At 38.7% G+C, this 26,166-nt stretch overlaps 1 protein-coding gene across 6 annotated transcripts in view; it reads right to left on the reverse strand.

The window, feature by feature from the left end:
• Mast2 (microtubule associated serine/threonine kinase 2) overlaps nt 1–26,166 on the reverse strand; it is a 156,675-nt gene that overhangs the window by 114,787 nt on the left and 15,722 nt on the right. For all 6 annotated transcript variants that reach the window (XM_021159308.2, XM_029475989.1, XM_021159307.2 and 3 more), the window contains exons 2-3: nt 13,147–13,294; nt 8,086–8,228 (exon numbers count right to left, since the gene is read on the reverse strand). In XM_021159308.2, the coding sequence (XP_021014967.1) occupies nt 8,086–8,228; nt 13,147–13,294 (291 nt within the window). The remainder of the gene's footprint in view (nt 1–8,085; nt 8,229–13,146; nt 13,295–26,166) is intronic.

Here is a 26,166-nt window from a genome sequence, read left to right on the forward strand (position 1 = left end):
CCTGGCTGTCCTGGAACTCACTTTGTAGGCCAGGCTGGCCTCGAACTCAGAAATCCGCCTGCCTCTGCCTCCCGAGTGCTGGGATTAAAGGCATGCACCACCATGCCCGGCTCACCTGCCTTCTTTTATTCAGGATATTTTTTGAGAATTTTTCAAGTTGTTGCATATAACAATAGATTCCTTTTTTATTGCTGACATTGTTACTGTGTAGGTTTATTTAGGCAACCCTGTTGATTTTTTAAAATTACCATATGTATATGGTGTTTTGCCTGCATGTATATCTGTATACCACATGCATATGTGTTCTTGGAGGACAGAAGAGGGATCTACCTGGCTATGAGTTACAGATGGTTGTGAGCTACCATGTGGGTGTGAGTTATTGAACCCAGGACCTCTGCAAGAGTAGGCTCTTAGCTGAACCATCTCTCTAATCTCAAGGTAACCATGTTGTTTAGAATGCATGAGTGTAGCATTCCTGTCATGTCATGATTGAGACCCTCGGAACCAATCTGTCACAGTTCCGAGGAAGACAACATATTTCTACAACAATGTCCACTCTTCAATCACCCCATGCAATAAAGTATGACCTAAAGCCCTAAATATGGGTGACTGGGAGGGGGGCAATGAGTGAAATGTAAGTAAATAACTTAAAAATTTTAAAACAAAACAAAAAACCCCAGAGATTTCTGCTGCTCCTGAATAGCTGAAAACACGGAGGCTTGGCTTACAGGCATGTAAGAGCAGCTCTGATGCTGAGGTCCTGTTCCCCAATTGGTTCTTGATCTGTCAGTAAAGAAAGCCATTGGCCAATTACTGGGCGGAAGAAATAAGCAGGACTTCCAAGACCCTGAAGGAAAAGGAGATGCAAGGGAGGAGAAGACAGTCCAACATGCTTTGGAGAGGTAAGAACCAGGCATCCATGTGAGGTCTCCAGAAGAGCAGTATGGCTGTGGCCACTCCTATAGTCAGAGATGTTTAGTAGGGAGTAGATTCTACTGCCCAGCTAACATCAGGGCAGGTGGGAAGAGCAGAGCTAAAAGTAATGATAAGGGTGTGTTTTCTAGGCAGGAGATAGTTGTGCCCAGCAATTGTGCCAAGAAGGCAAGTTGAAAATGAACAACTGTGCCTGTGTCTTTTATCTGTAGATTCAAGGGAAGCCGGGTGGGAGCTGGTAACTCAACCCATTCCCAGAGCTTAGACAGGGTAGCAGAAAGCTACATGCAACACAGGCAGTCCAACAAAAATTGATCCATGTGCTATGTGGAAGGTGCATCCCAACTAACAAGGAAAGAAACTCCTACACTCAAGAATCTTCCAAACCTTACTTACCTAGTTCTCCATCAGCTTGTCTATTTGTATTCTTAAAATACCCTTTATACTAAAACAGACAGAGGCTGGAGAGACAGCTCATTGAATAAGAGCACCGACTGCTCTTCCAAAGAACGTGAGCTCACATCTCAGCAACCACATGATGGCTCACAACCATCTGTAATAAGATCTGATGCCATCTTCTAGGGTGTCTGAAGACAGCTACATAATAAACCAGACAATTTAAATTTCCCTGGGTTCTGTAAACCCAGCAAATTAATCAAGCCTAACCAGTCAGTCATGAAAATACAAACTTGTAGCCAATCAGTCAGAAATAACAGGGGTCCAGGCAGGCAAGTGAGCTCTGAAATGGAGACACCCATTGCAGTATTGATGGGATTGAGCCTTGAAAATGTGGAATCTTCACATGATCTAAGACACAGAAGTAGTCTATGCTGTGATATGTAGTAGGATAAACTAAAATGAGTTTTCCTTTAGTAACCTCACATTAAGGAAAAAAACTGAAATAACATGATTTCCAAAATATTCAGTATGTATATGTCAAGCAAAAGTTCTATCACTGAAATTATATTCCCAGTCCCACTGCTGGTTTTGTTTTTTTGTTGTTGTTTTGGAGGCGTGGATGTTAATTTTAATCAATATTTCTTACAAAATCTATCATGAAGAATCCTTTATTCAACAAGCTAATAAAGTGATGATTAGGAAAGGATCTGTGTGATACACAGAGCACCCTTTTCACATGGACATCCCACATCAAGCAACCTTCATAAACTCTATCAGACATCACACACCCCTAAGGCTTATCCTAAAAGTTCTTTACTCCTTTTAATAACTATAAAATTATTATTGTAGCTAGAAACACAACAATGGAAAAACACACTCTTTACAAATGATCATTCCTCTAAGAAAAGGCAATCTGTCTTCTCAAAAAAAAAAAAAAAAAAAAAAAAAAAAGGACCAGTGAAGATAGCTCAAGGTTAGGTAAAGGTACTTGTTGTCAACCCTGATGATGACCTATGATTGATCCCCAAGACCCACACACTAGAAGGAAAGAACCAATTCTTACAAGCCCTCTTGGAATCCTGGGACCTCCATATAAGCATAATGGCACATGCCCATGTGTGCATGTGCACACACACATCCCCCCCAGACAGACAAGATTAATTTTGAAAAATACTCAAGAAAACAGAAAAAAAAACTTATTTTACAGTTAACAACATTTTAATCTTCACTCCAATTCAAATAGGCAGTTTCAGACAGACCTTGGTCTCTAACTTCTCATCTAAGATCTTGTACTATAAATCTACTCTGTAGCCCTGGCTGAATTGGACTCACAGAGAGAGATCCACCGGCCTGCCTTTGCCACTGCACCTGCTCCCACCCACATCTGGCCTCTGTTATGCATCTTTAATGCTACATTTTAACAGTATGTTTTTTGGGGGTTTGTTGTTGTTGTTGTTGTTTTTAAAACAGCATCTAAATAGCCCTGGCTGTTTTAGAACTCACTACATAAACCAGGCTGGTCTTGAAATCACAGAAATCCACTTGCCTCTGCTTCCCAAATGCTGGGATTAAGAGTATGCCACCATGCTTGGCAATAGTATATACTTTTTTAAAAATAGTAATAACCTTGAACAAAATGCTATCTTTTTATCTATCCCTAAGAATAGATAAAATTATAAATATACAATTACTTATAATGTGTACTGGAAACCACTAACCATAGTTTCTACATACACATACTCAACAAATCCCTTTCAGTATATACCTGAAATATTAGATGAGAGGGAAGTCCAAACTTGCCTACATAAACTCATTACATCATTGGTTCTAAACTTTCCTAATACTTCAATCCTTTAATACAGTTCCTTAAGTTAGAGTAACCCCAACCATAAAATTATTTCTTTGCTACTTCACATATAACTGTAATTCTGCTATTGTTATAAATATAATGTAAATATCTGATAAGCAGTATATCTGTTATGTGACCCCCACACACAAAGGGGTCAAGACCCAAAGCTTGAGAACCACTGTATTGTAGATGGCCTAAAAATTAAAGTATTTGTTTCATTCAAGGCTTTTGCTTACCTGTTTTCCAGATTCTAATTAAGTCTAACCTTTGACAAGTTACTGTCCTGATAATTACAGCCAGAACAATTCTTGATTGCTTTTAGGTACTTTTTAGATCTAGTAATTTTGTTTTCAAACAGTCCTATATATCCCAGCCTGGTCTCAAACTATATGGCTGAGGATGACCCCGAAGTTCTGATTTCCCTACCTTCATCTCCTGAGTGCAGGAATACAAACATATTCTACTAAATCATGGTTATGTAGTAGACAACACAGGGCTTTGTACATGCTAGACAATGTTGAGGTTTGGTCTACATTTTGTAATGCTATATATTGTAATGCTAAAATCTTTATCCTAAGGGTCTATTTGCCCCAAGACAGTGAATTTTCACAAATGCAAACCTTGTTTCTTAATTTAGAACTATTGGCTGAATAAAGATGCCTATAACCTGTAGCTCGGAAGAAGAGAGAAAGGTGAGGGTCCTGGCTTGTGGTCTGAGGGGCATGGGAGAGACAACAAAACAAAGGAAGGAGCCAAGGGGTAAGTGGATCCAGAGCATGGACGAAGAGAGCCAGCCTGTTGGAGTAGGAGTGGCCCAGGCAGAACAAAGTAATCGATATCTTATCTCAGGGTTACTGACGGACGTAGAAGATAGAGTATAGAGGGCTAATACCTGCCCAGCTCTAATGCTTTAAAGCTTATTATAAATCTAAAAGTTTTATGTCTTTTATTTGGAAACTAAATGATCTAAGGTGAAGTAGAAACCCCCCAAATAATATTTACCACAAGATAAGGGCTCCACTAACCAAGGTAGATCCCCTTTCACCTTTTAGTCACTTTTAAATTCATGATCGACATATAATTTCTATAAATGTTGTATTATATTACTTTGAAATTGAATGTTTACTCTATATAATCTTGTTATCACCTAAAAACTCTCTAGAAGATGGGATCTATATATAATGACTCTAACAAATTCTTGTTTAGATATTTTCAGATATAACAGTCAGAGCAGGAAAAACACTGAAATAAATTTCAATATGCAATAGGAAGACAGAAAGAAGCCTAATACAAACCAGTAAATATACTACCAAACACAAATGTCCTACTGGGAAACTTCAAGCACTGGAATGAAAAGCAAGTAAACAACTAAGGAGAAAAGCAGAGAAATCAAAAGGCAGAGAAAAGGCAGAGAAAACAATTAACTCTTCCACCTGGGACTGACTACAAAACCTCTCAGTGAGATTAAAACCAGAGGATTGTTCAAATTCTTTCTATAATATGCCACATACTGGGCTGAAGAGATGGCTCAGCACGTAACAGCACTTGCTGCTTTTCTAGGACCTGGGTTCAACTCCCAGCACCCACATAGCGATTCACAACCATCTGTAATTCCAGTTCCAAGGGATAATTCTCTTCTGACCTCTCTGAGCACCAGGCACATACTTAGTATCATTCATATATGTGTATGTATGTATGTACATATATGTACACATGTATATATACATATATATAGGTGTGTACATATATACACATACATATACATATATATGCAGGCAAACAGTTATACACGTAAAATAAAAATATCTAAAAGAAAGCCTGGCGGTGGTACACACCTTTTAATCCCAGCTCCAGGCACTGGGAGGCAGAGGCAAGTGGCAACTCATCTACAGAGTGAGTTCCAGAATAGCCAGGGCTGCACAGAGAAATGTGGGCCAAAAAACAAAAACAAAAATCAAAACAAACAAAATAACACCTTTTAAATATCATATATATACCCAAACACATCCCTCCATCCACTCTCAAGTACTTATATCTACTATAATATCAATGCTATATAAACATATACTATTGTATTGTTTGTAGAATGAAAACAAAGCAAAAACAAAATATCTACACTGTTAAGCAGAAAAAGCCAAAAATACAAATAGATAAGAGGGTGTGCCCAGAACTAATTAACCACTTCACTCAAGTGACTTTAGGGTAGTGCTTGGTATGGAGGAAATTCAAGTTTAACATCTTAAAACTTCCTGGAATGCAGGGGGTGATCTTTTGGCCCTTGAATTATTCAAGTGATAATTTTTGTACAAAGTGAGATCTTTCCTATTGCAAAGAAGAGATCTGATTACAGCCACACTTTGGTTTTGTAATTGCTCAGCACTTGCAGTATATTTTATAAAATACACTTTTCTCACCTTCTGATTGGTTTAGTCAAAGCTGATGGCCCATAGCAAAGGAGGAGGAGAGAGTAGGCAGGACTTCCAGAAGAGAGAGGCACTCTGGGAAACAGTCAGAGGCTGAAGAACTCACCAGCTAGACAGGCAAGGACTAAGGTACCGACAGAACTAATGGGCTACATGGACATAGATGAGTATAAATAGGTCAATTTAAGTAATAAGAGCTAGTTGGGGACAAGCCTATGATAAAGCCAAGCTTTCATAATTAAGAAAAGGTTTCTGTGACCTTATATGGGAGCTGGTGGGCCAAGAAACTCATCGTGTTATAGTGGAATTTCTAAATTATTTTTTTCCTAAATTCAATTGGTAGGATTCAGAACTTAATGAATTCAGAGAACCAACTATAACAAGAATAAGGTCAATGTAAAATAAATAAAGTAAGAGTACTCAGTTTTTAAAATGAGCAAAGAATTCAGACACATCTTCAAAGAATATATAAAATGTCCAATAGGCACATAAAAAGATGATCAGCGTTGTTAGTTATTATGGAGATGAGCAAAATAACAAAATACTACTTTACTCTCATCTGGATGAATAAAGTCAAAATGATAACTAAAAGTGACAAACATATAAAGAAAACAAAATCCTTCAAATAATTCTTCAAATAGCTACCATATAAATGGAATTCCACGCATATGTATGTGTACACACACACACACAGACGTGCATGCATGTACAAGGCAAATAAAAACACATGTTCTCATATAAATCTATACATGTATTTCATAGAAACATTATTCATTAATTGTCAAAAAGTGGAAGCAGACCAAGTACCTAGCAAGCAATAAACATAAAAATATGTCTAGGTAAAAGAATATTACTTAAAAACAAAAATTAAATACTGACACATCCAATATGAATGAACCTTAAGAAACATTAGAAGTGGAAAAAAAGCCAATCATAAAGACCACATATCATGTGATGAACTTTATATGAGAAGAATCAAAACCATAAACTGAATGCACAGACTAGGCAAACCTATCACTGTAGAAAATACATCTGTGGCTGCCTAGCATGTGAGGGGCTGATATAAAAAGGCTGCAGATGGTTCTTTCTAAAATAATAAAAATCTTCTAACACTGAATACAATGATAGCTAAACATATCAAGAAATTACTTTAGATGGATGAGCAGTATAGTGTAAATTGTGTATAAATATGTTCTACTTTTAAAAACTATAATTCAAAACATTGTCATCACTCCGTTTCTAAGAGTTCTAAATTCACAGCTATACCCAGAAAACTCAAGTGGTACCAGGAAAGCCTTTGATCCATAAACTATCTTTCTCCCTGACACAGGAACTCCTCTTCCATCTGCCCAAACTTCCCAGGACAAGCAATGTGGCAAGCTTTCCACTTCATGCCTATCGACCCAAAAGGCTTATTCCAAGACATAGATGAATAAGATTCTATTTTAAAAGACCAACTTCTTTGTTGTATCTTCAAAATTACTAGTATGCATTGTCCTAAAGGACAGACAGAATGCTATGAGATTAGTGGGGCATCAATTATGTTATCTTTGGTGGCTGGTAATAGGACAGAGAGTAAAATTCTTAACCTATATAAAGACCTGCTTAGCATACAAAGACTAGATCAATAGAAGGCAGGCTGGGGAAAAAACTCAGTGGTTAAGAACAATTACTGGCCAGGCGTGGTGGCGCACGCCTTTAATCCCAGCACTCAGGAGGCAGAGGCAGGTGGATTTCTGAGTTCGAGGCCAGCCTGGTCTACAAAGTGAGTTCCAGGACAGCCAGGGCTACACAGAGAAACCCTGTCTCGAAAAACCAAAAAAAAAAAAGAACAATTACTGTTTTCCAGGGAACCTGAACTCAGTTCTTGGCACCCACTTCAGCAGTTCACTACCACCTGTAACTCCAGATTCATGGCATCTGATACCCTCTTCTGACCTCCACTGGTACCCCAACCCCATACACAAAAATAAATAGAATTTTAAAAAGTACAGAGCCCATTCTTTCCTCCACTACATATTTAGGTGTCCAGTATTTGCCAGAGCAGCACACAGAACAATACAACTTTAAAATTTTTAATTATTTATATATAAAGTTTTCTCAGGAAAGATATTCATTAAGGTTATAACCACACTAGCCAGGTATGGTGGTGCATGCCTTCTATCATGGCTCTAGGATGGCAGAGGTTAGCCTAGTCCACTAAGTCAGTTTCAGGACAGCCAGGGCTACACACAGAAACCCTGACTCCAAAACCAAACAAACAAAAAGATTACAAACATACTCAATTATTCTCTTGATAATCACTATCAGTAATACAAGTTATAAAGTACAAGTTATAAAGAGATCAGAACATATTTAATTAAAATTTCAATCTTGTTCACTTTAAGAAATTACTAAAATTTTAACATTGATTATAGAACAAACATCAATGATAAATGAGGATCAAAGATTCCTACAGCAACCCCAAATCTTTACACTTACCAAGCCAGCCGTAAGGGAAGGTGCAGACTGTCCAAGGGATTGGTTTCTCATTCGAACCAGGTTTGATGCTTCTCCTGTAGACTGCCAAGTTACCTGTCCCACACTGCTGTGTACACTGCTGGACAAAGGGAGCAGCTGCTTACCTTCAAACAAAAGGCAGAAAACATTCCTGTAATTATATGCTGGCAAATGAATGAAAAGATACAAACACAATGCTATCAGGTGGACAAAATCATATTGACACAAAACAAGAGTGTTTTATACTTATCCATGTACGAATTTGACAGTGCCAAATTAAATGTCTTGATGAGGAGGAATGTAAGTGGGATAAGTGAGTTGAGAATATTCAGTCTCAATAACATTCACAACCATGCCAATCTCTCACCATAACACTTAAACTAGCAGCCATTAAGAGTTTTCTAAAGACTATTACCCTACCTAAGTGCAATAAGTAGAAGAAATATTATTCAAAGCAAGTCTGAGCCTTATGGTTTTATAGAGAAATACTGAAGCTGTACTATTCTCATCAGATTCAATGTTCTCAGTCCAGGTTTACCAACTACATTAATTGCACGGAAATATAAGTAAAAGTCAAGCTAGAAAAAGAACTACAAACAAGAGTTCAAGGCCACCTTGGGCCACATACCAAGAACCAAGCCAGTCAGGATACTAAGATTCTATCTCAGGGGTGGGGAGATACAAAAGTTGCCTATGAACACTAAGCGCCTAGAATCGCCATGGATTTTGGAAGAGATGTACCAGACCCATTTCCCCCTTTGCTTCACATCCTTCATACCACTACTAACCACAACCAAGGTAACTGTGACATTTATTTCCTTTAAGAGACAGCTGACAGCTTTCCCAATGTTTATAAAGAATTAAGTCAAACTTTTTGTCATTCTAAAGAGAATTTTGGGCCAAAGAGATGGCTCAGCAGTTAAGAGCAATGACTGCTCTTCCAGAGGTCCTGAGTTCAATTCCCAACAAGCACAGGGTGGCTCACAACCATCTGTAATGGGCTCCGATGCCCTCTTCTGGTGTGCATGAAAACAGCTACAGCATAGTAGCTGTTTTTGTATTAAAATAAATCAATACATCTTTTTAAAAAATTCTAAAATTCAGAGTATCTTTCTGGCTTCATCTCCTCCTCTTTTCACATTCTTCCCTTATTCAACTTCACTGCTATACCCTGCACTTTCCATTGGCTTTATCTTGATTACTCAGTTCACTTGAAAACTCTTCCTGTACACGACAAAAACCTTAGTTATTTATAGAGTTTACTTGCTTTTGTTTGTAAGCAAAATATGATCCAACTCATTTGGACAGCAATCTTGTAAAACCAAACAAAGAAAATTAAAATTTGAGGAGAAATAAAGATTGAGAATGACTACAATCTGCTTGGCATGATGATGTACATGTAAGCCCAAAACTCAAATGAGAAGGCAGAACTGTCTGAGTCTGCCTAAGTTTCACACTGAGTCTGAGAACAGCATAAGCTATACACCAAGGCCCTATAACCAAGCTAGCATCACAAACAAAACATAAATACAATTTAAAAAGAATGACTTTGGCGATTGGAGAGAGGGCTTAGTAGTTAAGAGCACTTCCAGAGGTCCTGAGTTCAATTCCCAGCACCCACATGGCAGCTCACAGCTGTCTATAAGTACAGGCCAAGGACTTTTGACATCCTAACACAGATATACATGCAGGCAAAAGAACAATACACATAATTTTTTTAAAAATCATATTAAAAAAGAAAAAATAAATATAAAAACTAAACAACAGGATAGATTGATAGATTGATTGAAAGCAGACAGGTAGAACATAACTAACAAAACCAGGAAAAGAAAGGTACAAGCTATACAAGAACAAAGAAAGCGACCTGAAATCAAGTTAAGCAAAAATCAGTTTTCCCTGCAAAATCTAAGCTAGGTGCAACACTGACAAATGAAAACAACTCCTGGGCATGGTGACAAGGGCCTTATTCTACACTTGCAAAGTAGTGCAAACAGATCTATCTCCATGAGCTCTGGGTGAGCCTGCTTTATATACCAAGTTCCAGGCTAGCTAAGGATACTCAGTTAAGATTCTCTCTCAAAAAAAAACAAAAAGAGACGAGACGAGACGAGACGAGACGAGACGAGACGAGACGGATGGAGAGGTGGTTCAGGGCATGGTTTGCTTCCCAGAGCCCACACGGTGACTTGTGGGATATTTGTAATCCAATTCCAATTCCGGTGCACAGACATACACACACAGTCAAAAATACTCAAACATAAAATTAATAAGTAATTTTAAAAAAAAAGATACAAGGCTAAAGTCAAGTTAAGTAAAAATACAGATAGTCAAACAATTAATTTCCACAATTTAGAACACTAAAACTTCCACACGGAATAGAACAGGTCTCACATTGCAAAGCACAGCATAGGAACTAGTGTTGTTAGGCGCACGCCTTTAATCCCAGCAGAGGCAGGCAGATTTCTGAGTTCGAGGCCAGCCTGCTCTACAAAGTGAGTTCCAGGACAGCCAGGGCTATACAGAGAAACCCTGTCTCGAAAAACAAAAACAAAAAAACAAAAAAGTTAAAGAGATGGCTCAACAGTTAAGGGCTCTTGCTCACAACTAACTGTAAGGTAAGATCTAAAGGACCCAACCCTCATCTTCTGACCTCCTTGGGAACCAGGCACACAAGTGATTCACAAACACACATACAAGGAAAGCAGTCATACATAAAAAATACACTTTTTAATCTAAAGGGGGAGGGTAAGCTCAGTGTGGTGGTGGGCACCTTTAGTCCTCGCACCTGAGGAACAAAGGAGGTGAGTCTGCTGCCTGGTCCACAGAGTCGGTTCTAGGCTAGCCAGGATTGCAGAGACCCTGACACAAAAAATAAGCAAACAGAATAAAAGGGGCAGTAGAGATTTCTCAGTGGCTAAGACTACTTGCTGTTCTTCCAAATGAATAGAATTTGATTCCCTTGCTGGCACTGACTTGGGGTGAGGAATTTAACCAAGTAACTTAACAAAATAAAATTAAAAGGCCCAGGCATGGTAGCTCACACCTTTAAACTTAGCATTTGGAAGGGGAGGATCTGTGAGTCTGAGGCCAGCCTACTCTAAAAACTGTATGTGTGTATAAAGGTATACATATGTATGGAGACCAGAGGACAACACTGGATGTCCTTTCTCAGGTACTATTCACCTGTTTTTGTGTGTGACAGAGACAAGGTCTCTCAGTGACCTGGAACTCACCAAGTAGGATGGGCTGTGTGCCTGATAGTTCAGTAAATTCCAGGAACCTCCAAAGCACTGGGATTCTAAGTGATACTACTACACATGGCCTAACCACCTAAACTATCCCTCCAGTGCCTATAGTTTTCTTCTTTTTAAAAAAAAATTTTAAAATTTTTACATACTTTATATGTATGTTTTGCCTGAATGTATGTGTATATGCATGACTGGTGCCTGTAAAAGTCAGAGGAGTCAGGTCCCCCTCCAACTGGAGATACCGGTGGTCATGAGGCAACTTGTTGGGAATCAAACACAGGTCATATGCAAGAACAAGTGCTCTTAACTGATGCACCGTCTATCCAACACCAGTTTTAGTTTGTTTTGTTTTTCTTTTTCTCTTTGTTTCTTTCTTTGTATATTTTTGGCTTTTGAGGTAGTTTCTCTGTGTGTCTTGGAACTTGCTCTATAGACCACACTAGCCTCAGACTCAGAGCTCTGTCCACTTCTTCCTCCCAAGGGCTGAGATTAAAGGTGTGTGCCCTACCACACTGCTTGTTTTTTAATCCTTAATTCAAAACTCTACTTACAAGACTATTGGAATGGCTCACAGGGTAAAGGCACTTGTAGCCAAGCCTGATCATTTCAATGATCCTCCAGATCAGCATGATAGAGAGAACCAATTCCTTAAAATTGTCCTCTGGTCTCCACATGCAAATACACTACGATATACACCCATACAGCCATACCTTTGCACAAATCAGTACTTTTTTTTAAGTACAATTTATCATGGGCAAACAGAAAATAATCCTGTTCTTAAAAGATGAGCAGAGTTCTATGAAAAATAAGAGCAGAAATCACAAAATAAAAAAGGCAGCACATGGCTGGAGAGATAGCTCAGGGGTTAAGAGCACCAAGTGCTGCTCCAGAAGTCCTGAGTTCAAATCCCCACAACTACATGGTGGCTCACAACATAATCTATAATGACATCTGATGATCTCTTCTGTCATGCAGGCGTGTGTGCAAATAAAAATGTCCATATACACATCAATGCACAAGCTTTTTTAAAAAAGACAGCACAACAGTGAAAAGGTAAAGCCAGGGGGAACGTGACCAAAAAGGAACTGAAAGAAAAGAAATGACAACTGTTTACTACTTGGGGAAGAAGCACACAGCAGGACTCTGCTTCTCTCCTGCTTTTCTCTATTGGCCGTACTCTGTTTTTTCATGGTCTATTGATTGATTAAAATTTCTGAATCTTAACTGTTTTCAACCTGGACTTCTTTTAGCACCTTTGTATATTGGATTTTATAATTGTCTTTTCTTTACAGGAACCAGGAAGATGATTATGGGATTTTGCACAATAGCAGAGCATTTGGCTAGCAAATACAAGTCCCTGGGTTTTTCCATCATGGGTAGGGGGTGAGAGTAGGGGTGAAGGTGGGGAGTAGGGAGGTAAGGGTAATAAGAAAAGGATGTGAAATCTACAAAGTTATAAAAGGAGCAAAAATCCTGGAGTAGCCAAGAGTACTAGTTAGCTAACAACTCTCTATGCTGCTCAGGTGGCTAGCATTCAGAGAATTTATGAAGTAGTAGAAGGAAAACAGTGTTTCCTACAGTATTCTGTGGGAACATATCAAAGAAGAGGCTATCAAGATGACCACTCAATGGATATATCTTTATATATTAACAACACAGTCCCACAATTATCCCCATCCCCACTTTTGGGTTCTGGAAGTTGAACCCAGGTTATATACAGGCTAAGCACATTACGTACCACATACTAATATACTCATTTCCCACATTCCATTAAAAAAACAGGTCTTATGCTTACCCGACAGAGAACTTGCCAGGCTTCCTCTCCGTAACTTACAGTCATCCTGACTGAGTTGTCGCTGGAGTTTAACTTTTCCAGTAGGTGCAAATATGTCAGGATTACTAAGCTTCCTGAAGAGCAGAGGACTAAGTCCCGTAACCATATCCTTCAATGAAAAAAGTGAAACATAAATCTTTAGTAAATTTTCTAACGAACTTTATATTAAACATCTATACAACAGTCATTGCAATTAAAAAGTATAAGAGCTAGATACAGAGATAACTCATTAGTTAACATTAGCTGCAATGCCAGAAAACCACAGTTCAATTCCCAGCATCTAAATGGCAGCTCATAACATCTGTTAACAGCAGTCCCAGAGGATCCAATGCCCTTTTCTGGTCTCCACAGGAACTGCATACACTTGACATACACGCAAGCAAAATACCCATAACATATAAAATAAACATTAAAATAAATTTTTAAAGTATCAACTTTTTAAAAAATATTTATTGTTATTGGAGGGAGTAAGCAAATGCGCAGTACGAGTGTAGAGGTCAGAAGACAGCTCTCAGGAATCCACTCTCTTCTCACTATACGGATTGACAGCAGGTACCTTTACCTGCAGACCCCTCTTACTGACCCAAAAGTACTACAGTAAACACTGATATACAAATACTCCTGATAGTTTAGTGTTTGTGTAAACACCCAAACGTAATATACCTGGATCAGAAACACATTTCTTAAATACTGCTTAGTATGCTATTAAAGGACATAAAATATTAACCATGAAATGCCAAAGGAAAAATGAAAGAATCAGCCCATAAGACAACTTAGGACATTTTGATATAATACTTACTCATAATGAGTGTAATTCTAACTGTTTACCTAATTTACTTTGCTTTTTATTCTCTCTCCCCTCTTCTCTCCTCTCCTCCCCTCTCCTCTCTCCTCTCTCCTTCTCTCTCTCTCAACATCACCTCTATCACATGAGAACACAACAAGAAGTGTCCTCACAAGACTCCAAATCTGCCAACACTGCGAGCTCAGACCTCCCGGCCTCAGCCTTGAGAATAGCTGTTTTAAGGTATTCTGTGGTAACAACCCAAATACATGAAGACAGAAGGTTTGGGACTATGCAGTGATGTCTCGGCAGTAAGGACAAGTTACTGCTCTTGCAGAGGACTCAGGTTCAGTTCCCAATACTCACATGATGTCCCCCACAGTCACCCCAGTGAGTATGAGGTCAAAGGACAACTTGGAAGAGTCGGTTCTTATCTTCCACCATGTGAACCCCAGGAATCAAAACCAGGCCATTAGGCTTGGCGACAAATGCCTTTATCCTCCAACAAATGCCTTTATCCTCCGAGCTAGTTCAAGCACAGCATCTAGTTTTAAAATAAACCACTCTAGTTGTCTTGTTTTCTGAGCATTCAGCTTATTTCTGTTTTCTTTCAGAACTTCTGTTTGTTAATTTGCTAGTCTTTGACTTCTCCTGCTGCTCCAGTATCTACTTTTGTATTTTCCTGTGACTTCTGCTTACTATAATCTTTCTTAGTTTAGATTTTGAGTGCCTAATCATAAAGATGCTAATGAGACATTTTCCTCTTCATCCCAGCAGGGTGAAAGTAACAAGGCGAACACCTCCATAAGGTATAATTGCCTCCCCTCAAAAACAAACAAAACATCCTCCACTGTTCAAGGGATGGAAGGAACTTTTTTGGCTCAATCAGAAAAATGCACATAAAGGGTGTCTTGAGCCTCCTCATATTACTAGAAGTGTACAGGACAAGCCCAAGACTCAGTGGTAGAAGGCAACCCTAAGGTCAAGAAATGAGAGAGCTATTCAAAAAGGCAGTACATAAATACCATCTCATGGAGTCTTGAGTCAGTATAGAAAAATCAACTTTTCTAAGAATAAAACAGAAGAGGAAATTATTTTTAAAAATTGGCAGTTGGTACTCCAGTTAATTTTGATATATAACTATTAATTCAAGCTGCAAATATTTGCAAAATTGGAAACAAACCTACGTAAAGATATTCTGGCTACAGATTTCCCTTAGTGGGAAATATTCCTGAATTGGGTTTTGTAGGGTTTTTATTCCTGCTGCTATTTTGCTATCATGCATAGGCAATCTATTTTAATTCAAAAGCATCTTTAAAAAATCATGAAATTGGTAATTTATAAAAACATTAATATAAGAGGTTTGTTTGGTTAGGTTTGGTTTAGTTTTTATTTTTATATTCTATGCATTGGTGTTTTTCTGCATGTATGTATGTGTGTATGTATGTATGTGTGTGTGTATGTATGTATGTGTGTGTGTGTATGTATGTATGTGTGTGTGTGTATGTATGTATGTGTGTGTGTGTGTATGTATGTATGTATATATGTGTAAGAGTGCTGGATTCCCTGGAACTGGAGTTACAAACAGTTGTAAGCTAGAAGAGCAGCCAGTGTTCTTAACTATCAAGTCATCTCTCATGTCCCATTTTCAACTCTCCAGCCCCAAGTGTTTTTATAATTCAATCTAGGTTAATCTAGATGTTTTTTTAAAAATACCTTTAAAAGCCTTGCCAGGTATGGTGGTGCATACCAGAGCACTCAGAGCACTCAGAGAGCAGAGGCAATCAAGTCTCTGAGTTCAAGGCCTTCCAGGTCTTCAGACAAAACAAAAAGAAGAGGAGGAGGAAGAGAAGGAAGCACAGCAAGAAGGTTATACATAACTAATTCTCAGGCATCTAACTTTTCCTAGTCTCCTATTCCAATCTACCTTTCTCTAACCTTCCTCCTTTGTCTCTACACAGAACAAAACTACGTATCAAACACTGTTAAGACCTGAGGATATTAAAAATTTCCACATGTAAGAGCATCTCTTTCCAAGTAACTCTATACCTGGGACAGACTCAAGCCAGTATAGCAAGCTATATACAGTTTTTATCTCACTTTTACTGGCTCTTTCTCAGATCTCAGAAAGAGATAAAAATTTCTACTTTGTTTTTACCGAATACACTGATTTAATGTAATCGTGTGACATATTTCATGATCACTGTTTTCATGTATTTGAAGTTTTGGGTTTTTTTAATTCATCACTATGCGTCTAAAGTAGCATGAACACTGGCTGCCCTTCTAGAGGTCATGAGTTCAATTCCCAGCAACCACATGGTGGCTCACAATCATCTATAGTAAAATATTAGGCCCTCTTCTGGCATGCAGGTGTACATGCAGACACCCATACATTAAATAAAAAACTCTTAAAAAAAAAAAAAAGTAGCATGGGCAGAGACTAGAAAGATAAGTCAACAGTAGAGTGCTTGTCTAGATGGCTCAGCATGTAAAAATACTGGCTGCTCTTCCAGAGAACCTGGGTTAAATCCCAGGAACACACATGGTGACTTACAACCATCAGTAACTCCAGTTCCAGGATAAGAGATGCCCTCTTCTGACCTCTGTGAGCACCAGGCACACACATGGTGCACAGACAAAAACACCCATTTATTTATTTATTTATTTATTTATTTATTTATTTATACTACCTCTTTAGAAAAACAAAGCTTGAGATGCCCTCTTCTGACCTCTGTGAGCACCAGGCACACACATGGTGCACAGACAAAAACACCTATTTATTTATTTATTTATTTATTTATTTATTTATTTATACTACTACTACCTCTTTAGAAAAACAAAGCTTGTTATTGCTTACTCAGCAACTTTCCAAAAGGTTTACAAAAGACATTATGTGGACAAAGTATTTCCAATGTCTTTCATATTTATCAGTAAATGTAACTTTAAAATATTTTAAAATGTTAAGCTGCTAAAAGATAAAATGCTAACTTGAAATTAAGTCTATCAAAACTATCCTTAGAGGGCTGGAGAGATGGCTCAGCAGTTAAGAGCACTGACTACTCTTCCAGAGGTCCTGAGTTCAATTCCCAGCAACCAATGGTGGCTAACAACCATCTGTAATGAGATCTGATTCCCTCTTCTGGTGTGCATGAAGACAGAACACTCATATACATAAAATAAACAAATCTTAAAAAAAAAACTATCCTTAAAAATAAGGAAAAATGGAAACATTCTTAGATAAACAAAAACTGGAGTCCACTACCATTGCACTTACCCTGTAAAAAATGCTAAGTTAGTTATTCATGTTAAAATTATTTTTCTTTTCTTTTCTTTTCTTTTCTTTTCTTATTTTTACTCTTCAAGACTGGGTTTCTCTGTGTACCCTTAGCTGCCCTGGAATTTGCTCTGTATAACAGGCTGGCCTTGAACCCAGAGATCACCTGCCTCTGCCTCCCGAGTGCGGCTGCCACGCCTAGATCCTCATGTTAAAATGAAAAGACAGTAAACAGAAACTTGGCATTCCATTAAAAATAAATAGACAAACAAAACTCAATAAAGACAACTTACACAGGTAAATATGAAAACTACTATTTCTGTATTTCTGGTTTATAATCCTCTCTCTCTCTCTTGACTTTGTTTTATTTTATGAGACAAGGCTTCTTATTATTGCCCACACTGACCTTAAACTTACTATTTTCCTGCCTCCACCCCAGCTGGAACTACAGGTACTTACCCTACAGCTATGGCCCCAAACAACTTTTTTTTAATCTACAGGATTTAAAGGGCAAAAGCATCTCAAAATTAAAATTTTATATTATTTATACAACCTATAAAAATGTAATTTAAAAAACCCTATATACATGGATAAAGGAGTTATATAAAAATACAAGTTTTGGAGCCAGGCATGGTGGGATGTGCCATAAACCCCTAGCAGGCCAGAGTTCAGGGATAGCCAGGGCTATTACACAGAGAAACCCTGTCTCAAAAAGCCAAAAGAGTAAAGAAATAAAGAAATAGTAGCTGCATAGGGGTGATGCACACCTTTAATCCTAGCATTGGGGAGTTAGAGGCAGGTGGATCTCTGGGTTTGAGGACAGCCTGGTGCACAGCAAGCTCTAAGACAACCAGGGCTGTTACACAGAAAAACCTAATCTAGGGGGGAAAAGAAGAGGAGGAAGGGGAGGAGAAAGAAGAAGAAGAGAAAGAGAAGGAGAAGGAGGAAGAGGAAGAAGGAATAAGAAAAAGAAGAGGAAGAGGGAAGAAAGAGAAGGAGGAAAAAAAGAAAAGTTTTACATACAAATAAAGTTAAATTAATAAAACTCAACTTAGTAAAAAATTTAAGGGTTGGAGTATATAGGTCAGTGGTAGAATATTTTTGCCTAGCATATCTAAGACAATGGGTTTGATCCCCAGCACAGTAAAAAATAAAAAACATAAATATAAATAAATAAATTTAGGTCATATATATAATCTTCATAGTGACCAAAGATAGTATCTAAAAAAAAAAAAATCACATACAAAAGGAAATGAGAAAATACATAATCAAATAGTTCTCTATCAATCAATCAACCAACCAACAGGGTACTAAGGACATAGCTCAACTGATAAAATGCTTACCTAGCATGCACAAATCCCTGTATTCTATCCCCAACAATTCATAAACAGGGAGCAGTGGTAGCACACACCTGTAATCTTAGTATTAGAGAAAAGCAGAATTAGAAGTTCAAGGTTATCTTCAGTTACAAAGCCCATCTATCCTTTCCAAAAAACGGCAGGGAGGAGCTAGAGAATGATGGTGCAGTGATTAAGAGCTCTAGCTCATCTTCTAGATGAACTAGGTTCAAATGGATCAACCATTTGGCAACTCACAACTGCTCCAGAAGTATTCAATGCCCTTCTGTAGCCACTGTATGAATGTGGTACACATACATACATGCAGGTAAAACATCCCTACATATAAAATAAAAACAAATAAAACCTCAAATATATATTTTTTAATTAACAGGTCACAAAAAAAACAGAAAAAAAATGTAATGTGCCGGGCAGTGGCGGCGCACGCCTTTAATCCCAGCACTTGGGAAGCAGAGGCAGGTGGATTTCTGAGTTTGAAGCCAGCCTGGTCTAGAGAGTGAGTCCCAGGAAAGCCAGGGCTACACAGAGAAACCCTGTCTGGAAGAAAAAGAAAATGTCATAAGGCAGGGCATAACATGATAAACCTTTAATGCAGTACTCAGGAAGCAGAAGCAGACAGGTCTCTGAGAGTTTCAGGTTAGGCTAGTCTACAGTGTGTTCCAAGCCTGTCAGGGCTACAATGTGAGATCCTGTCTCAAAAAACCAAAAACCAAAAAACAACCCAGCTTTTAAATACACTTGGTAAAATAATACGTCTATGTGCAATTACAAATATTCTTAAAACAAGTAAAAATGTTAAGCCCTTAGCAAAGAAATTAAAAATAAAAATATCTTTTAAAAGCCAAAAGGAACCAGGTATAGTGGCATATGCCTTTAATCCCAGCAGGCAGGAGGCAGAGGTAGACAGTGGGTTTGAGGCCAGCCTGGTCTACATAGTGCAGAGGTTCTCAACCTTCCTAATGCAGCTAGCTCTTCATGTTGTGGTCACCCTCAGCCATAAAATTATTTTAGTTGCTACTTTATATGTTATGTTGCTGTTATAAATTGTAGTGTGAATATCTGTGTTTTCTGTTGGTCTTTGGCAACAGCTGTGAATGGGTCCTTCAACCACAGGTGAGAACCTCTGACACAGTAACTTCCTAGACAGCCAAAGCAGCATGAGCCCATGGAGGATGAAGGGATAGAGACTTTTAGAACTTGATAAAAGAAAAGAAACTGAATTAGAACACAGAATAGAAACCAAACAAATAAAAAGCCAGGCTCCAAAATTACAAACACAACATTAGTTAGGTAGGAAGGGACAGGAACAGAGACAGGTGGATCCATGAGGTTCACTGGCCATCTTCTCCGTCAAATCAAGCTTAGGGTTCAGTGAGTGACCCTGTCTCAAAAAATAAAGGTCAAGACTGATAAGAGGCAGCTAACATCTATCTCTGACCTCACAATACACCTACACCAACCAGTACATACACCACGCACAAACACAACACAACAAATATATTCCCAAATGAAAATTTTAAATATTTATGATATAAAACATAAATCAGAACTATAAAATTCATAAATGGAAAAAGAAAGCTCAAGAAAAACTTATAGAGAAAAGTGCAATCTAAGAAATTAAGTAATATAAAAAAATTAATAAAACAGACAAAGCCTTATGAGATTTTTTTTTCCTATCTATTGGGGAACTTCTAATGGTTTTTTTTTTTAACATTTAAAGTTATGTGGTTAAATTCACTCTTTTTCTCACAGCATTAATACTGTGGTAAGCATAATATTTTTATAAACTATTGAGTAATTTCATACAATGCACCCTGATCACACTTGCTTTACAATCCTCCAAGGTCCACCAACCTACCCTACCCTTGAGCCCTCCCTGACAAAAAAACAAAACACCAGGTCCAATGTGTGTTGCCCGGATACTCATTAGAGCATGGTCAAACTCCCAGTGGCCAGCCCCTTAAAGATAAATGAGTCCTTTCCCACCCCCACTCCCACCCCAATTAGAAGCCACCAACTGTGGAGAGCTATACCTCAGCATTTTAATCACAATTTTTATAGACTTTCTTCAATAGCTTCCTGTCTGGACTGTTTCTTTAAGGGGACAAAAAGAGGATTGTCACAGAAGCCTACAATGTCTCTCAGTTATAAGCCTGCAACTGTCGATGCCACTTCAAAAGAAGCTTCCTTGCCCATACAGCCTGTGGCAGCACAGATCATGGACTTCCCACATGGTTTCTGGTAGCAGTATGGACCACAGCCATCAAGATGGCTTCAGGCAGAAGCACAGGATCACAGACATCTACATGACCTCAGGTGGCAGCACTCAAAACAGAAATCAACATGGTTTCTGTGAAAGCCCTGATCATAGACATCAACGTGGTCTCAGGCAGCAGTATTGACCACAAACATCAACATGACCCAGGCAGCAGCATGGACCAAGGACAGCAGCATGGAGATCTTTTGAGGAGAGGAGGCGTAATCCAGAAAATGAACCATCATTCTTCAGCTCAGATTCCTTGTTACTCAGAGCCAAGGTAACTGTGTGGATGGGCAGCGAGTACAGGGGCAAAACCTGTTCGAGCTCCAAGCTGCTGTACACCACTCTGCCCTACTTGGCAATAACATGCTCCTTGGTCCACTGGCTACACTCCCATACCTGTCACCTCTCTCTGCCACAGTACCTGTGCCGCTCCCCAACCAACACTCCATCATCTTCCCATCTCTATCGCACCTTCACTTACTGAAGTGGCACTGCAAACTGCTGGATATCACACATTATAGTTTTTTGCCCAAGCAGCTTTACATGCAAATGCTTATTGCTATGAGTCACTGGTCTGCTTCAAGATTTCTAAAGTAGCATTAAATTCTGGACTATCACTGAGACTCATCTTAGATATCCTGTTGTTGCCCAAAGTCAGGGTAATCTTGCAACAGGGCAATGCATTAAGGGGAAGGAGGCCACTACATACCTCCCTGCTCTCGGCATCAACCACTACAGTGGCTCCCTGGGCAAGACCACTGTGCTTGCATCCTATGAGCTATGCTGTGGGCCCTCACTCGTCAAACCCCAGCAGGACTGGACTAGCAGGCAAGTAAGCAACCAGGCAGCAACAGCAGTGGCCAGTGGTAGAGCAGGTCTCTCAGCAGGCAAGGACCACCAACTCTACTCCACCAGTGACATGCTCTTTTGTCCCCAGTAGCAGTCCATGTTCCTATCACCCATACCAGTCACCCACACAGCTGCTGCTATATCTCTAGTTCTGCTTCTCTCTGCCATCTTTTTCTCCATGAAGCCACTTTTTTCTTTTTATTTGTTTTTGGTGAGTTTCATATCATGCACTCTTATATCATCTCCCCATCCACTCATATCGGCCTTTCACTCTTGCAACCTCTCCCATAAAATAAAAAATACACACAAACAACAACAAAAACACAGAAAATCACCTCATCATGGAAGCTGTAGTAAGTCACGTGTCCCACAATATATTCCCCCTGTCCACACATGGGGGCAGGAAGGCACGTTTAAAAGCATCTTCCTATAAGACCTTTTCTCACTTGTTCTGAAGATACTACACTCTGCAGGCTCATCCTCTACTGATGCATCTCCCCTTCCAAGCCTCTGTGAGTCTCTTCAGGCTCCTCAGAGCAGCTCAGAGTGACCATCGTTTTCTTATTTAATTCACTCTTTTAAGATTTGTTGTTGTGTTGTTGTTGTTGTTCTTTCAAGACAGGGTTTTGCCTATACATATGTATGTATGCCACATGCATACCTAGTGTCCCCTAATGTCAAAGAAAAGCATTGTATCCCCTGGAATAAAAGTTAGAGGTTGTTATAATCCATCATGTGGATACTGGGAATTGAACCCAGTTCCTGGGAAAGAGGAGCTAGTGTTCTTTTTTTTTTGTTTTTTTTTTTGTTGTTGTTGTTGTTTTTTTGTTTTTTTGTTTTTTCGAGACAGGGTTTCTCTGTATAGCCCTGGCTGTCCTGGAACTCACTCTGTAGACCAGGCTGGCCTCGAACTCAGAAATCCGCCTGCCTCTGCCTCCCGAGTGCTGGGATTAAAGGCGTGCGCCACCACGCCCGGCTGAGCTAGTGTTCTTAACAATGGTGCTGGGCTGGTGAGATGGCTCAGTGGGTAAGAGCACCCGACTGCTCTTCTGAAGGTCCAGAGTTCAAATCCCAGCAACCACATGGTGGCTCACAACCATCCGTAACGAGATCTGGCGCCCTCTTCTGGAGTGTCTGAAGACAGCTACAGTGTACTTACATATAATAAATAAATAAATAAATCTTAAAAAAAAAAAAAAAAAAAAAAAAAAAAAAACAATGGTGCTGTCACTCCAAACCTTCCTAACCACTGAGCTATCTCTTCAGCCCTAAGACAGTCATTTTTATTTCAAATTCAAACCTATTACACTACAAAGAATTCAAATCTAACTTCAAAGCCTGCTTTTCTCCATACTGTTTCTAAATGATATAAAGAATTGTACGCAAGCAATAGAAAAAAAGCAAAATGTTTTTAAAAACCCTGGGATGCAGCATGTTAAGAACCTCTACTGCTCTTGCAGAGGACTCAAGCTCCACTCCCAGCACCTATGCTGTATGGTCTACAACTGTCCATACTTCAGCCCAAGGGGGATCCAATGCCTCTTCATGTGAGCCTGTACTCACATACACATACCCCTACACAGACATGCACACATTATAAAAATAAAAATAAAACACTAAATGGTGTTTAAACTCAGAAAGTAAATAAATAAAAAGTAATAACCTGATAGGAGTTGACAAGGACATAAGGAATCATTATTGACAACATACAAATTGGAAACCAGGCATAGTATTTCACACCTTTGATCACAGGGGCCAGAGAAAAAGGTGGATCTCTGGGAGCTCAAGGCCAACCTGGCCTACATATTCCACTCTAGGGCAGCCAGGACTGTCTCAAAATAAATGAATACATATAAATATGAACACACACATATTTGGTATAATCACATAAAAAACAATTTGAAAATAGCACCCAAGAAGAGAAACTCTAGAACATGTGCAAAAAAGATAGATGAGTTTAAGATTATTTACTGTAGCACTTTAACAAAAAGGATGGAAATAACCTAAGGAATAAATTGACATTTATTCACAATATACCCAGACAAGGTGGCACATCTCTTTAGTCCCAGCACTTGACAGACAGATCTCTCTGTGTGTTAGAGCCTGATCTAAAAGAGAATTCTAGGTTAGGTTAACCAGGGGTATATAGACGGTCTCAAAAAAAAAAAAGGAAAAAAGTATGAATGATGAATGAATAAATCAACGTACCACTATAGAGTAAACAAACTGATTTGAATATAGCAACATAGATTAAGACTGGCAAACCAAAGCCTACCCATCTGCCAGACCCAGCTAGGAAGGTAGAAGGATTTTTCTATGTTTTTTTTAAAGATTTATCTATTTATTTTATTTATATGAGTACAGATACATGAGAGGGCATCAGGTCCCATTATAGATTATTGTGAGCCACCATGTGGATGCTGGGAATTGAATTTGGGACCTCTGGAAGAGCAGTCAGCACTCTTAACAGCTAATTCATCTCTCCAGCCCTATTTTTTATGTTTTAAAGGTAGAAAAGCAAATACTTCATGAAATATTATCAATATGAAAATATTACAAATTACATGAAATTCCAGCTTCAACTTCAGGGTCACTTTGTAACTTACTAGATTATTAAACTTTTTTTTTTTTTTTTGGAGACAGGTCCTCATGCTTTCCCAGGCTGGCCTCAAACTCTCTATATAGCTAAGAACAACTTTGTCTGTCTCTGTCTCATGATTATAATACAGCATCACATCTGTTATGCAGTGCTGTGTATTAAGCCCAGGGCTTCATATATGCTAGGCACACTGGGCTGCATCCTACCTCCTAAGGTAATTCATCTGCATGGCTACTATCACAATCTAACAACAGATTATAATCAAAGCCTCTGAGTGTAGGGTAGTCAAAGATCTAATGTACCAAAAGCAAAGGGAAAGAAGGTTTTTCAGATTTTCTATCAGGTGTGGGGAACAAGGCCTTTTCTAAAATCCAAAATGGTGGTGACACAAAACTCTGTGGGCTCTGAAAGGAATAAAAGGAAACTAAAATTCTACCGACTACACCGAGGTTAGAGGTCCACAGCAGAGAGTAGCTACAAGTTGATAAAATATGATTCCCTTCCTAAGCATCTATATAATGTCCTCAGCCTTCTAGCAGTTGGCTAGAGGCCTGTAACTGATTTTAGAAGTAAAATACAAGTGAAAATGATTATGCTGGCCCATCATCCTCAGGCGACCTTGCAAGAACCAAGATAGAGAATGGAAAAGTGTGTATCAGTCTAGGTCATTCTGAATGTATCTATTACAGCAACCAGTGTTCCTTAACTAATATAAAGACCAAAGTCTGAGCTAGAATAACAATGTCTCTTTCTTTGACTAGTCAAAGGCAGAAACTAAATATCCCAGGGTTACCTGAACCAAAAAAAAAAAAAAAAAAAAAAAACAACACATTAACATCCCTTTAAAATAACTTTAAAAACTATTGCCAAGCCAGGCGGTGGTGGTGCACACCTTTAATCCCAATACTTGGGAGGCAGAGGCAGGCGGATTTCTGAGTTCAAGGCCAGCCTGATCTACAGAGTGAGTTCCAGGACAGCCAGGGACTACTACACAGAGAAACCCTGTCTCGAAAAACAAAACAAAACAAACTATTGCCAACTATATCCAAATGTTCTGCTTCATAAATCATTCCTAAGTACCTAACAGAAAGCCTAACAATACTAGAAAGTAGCTCTACTTTGGTGAATTAAGTATTAAAGGATTTTGAAATAGCTCAACTTCTCCCACAGTGAGCACTCCTAATACTATAGTTGTCATAGCATACCTCAGAATTTAGAAATCAAGGCCTCTAAAGTTTAAATCTTAATTACATTCTCAAGTCAGTGGAGATACATGTATCCCATTCTAAGACAGGTTCCTTATAAGGAAAGCTGGTGGAGGCCGGAGAAAACTTTCAAGAGTTGGGTCTCTTCTTCCATCTTTTTCGTTTTAAAGGAAGGGGTCTCTCTTGCTCTTTCTGCTGTGCTTCATGCTTCAAGCTAGATAGCCCATGAGCTTCTGGTTGATTCTCCTATTCCCACCACCATCTTGCTCACTGAAGAGCTAGAATTGCAGATATACTTTTAACATTGGCTCCAGGTATCTAACTCTGGTCACCAGGCTTGCACAACAACTGCCTACCTAACAGCCCAGCATGACTCTTATTTCATTCACTGCACTGTCAGTCATGAAGAATTTATTACCTTTTGTAAAGAAAATAGAATTCAAAATGCATAGAGAGCTGGAAGTCAGAAAAAGACACAAATTACTACCCTTAAGGAGCAAATGTTCTAATATGGAAGAAAACCAGTAAGTACCCAAAAATGTGGCCATACTATCAATAGAAGATAAGAATACAATGAGAAAAGGAAGTGACCATGAGAGTTATTTTGGAACAGATAGTCAAGAAAGGTTTCTTTAAGAGTATTATCTCA

Source organism: Mus caroli, chromosome 4 (genome assembly GCF_900094665.2).
Source record: "Mus caroli chromosome 4, CAROLI_EIJ_v1.1, whole genome shotgun sequence".
Taxonomy (NCBI): domain Eukaryota; kingdom Metazoa; phylum Chordata; class Mammalia; order Rodentia; family Muridae; genus Mus; species Mus caroli.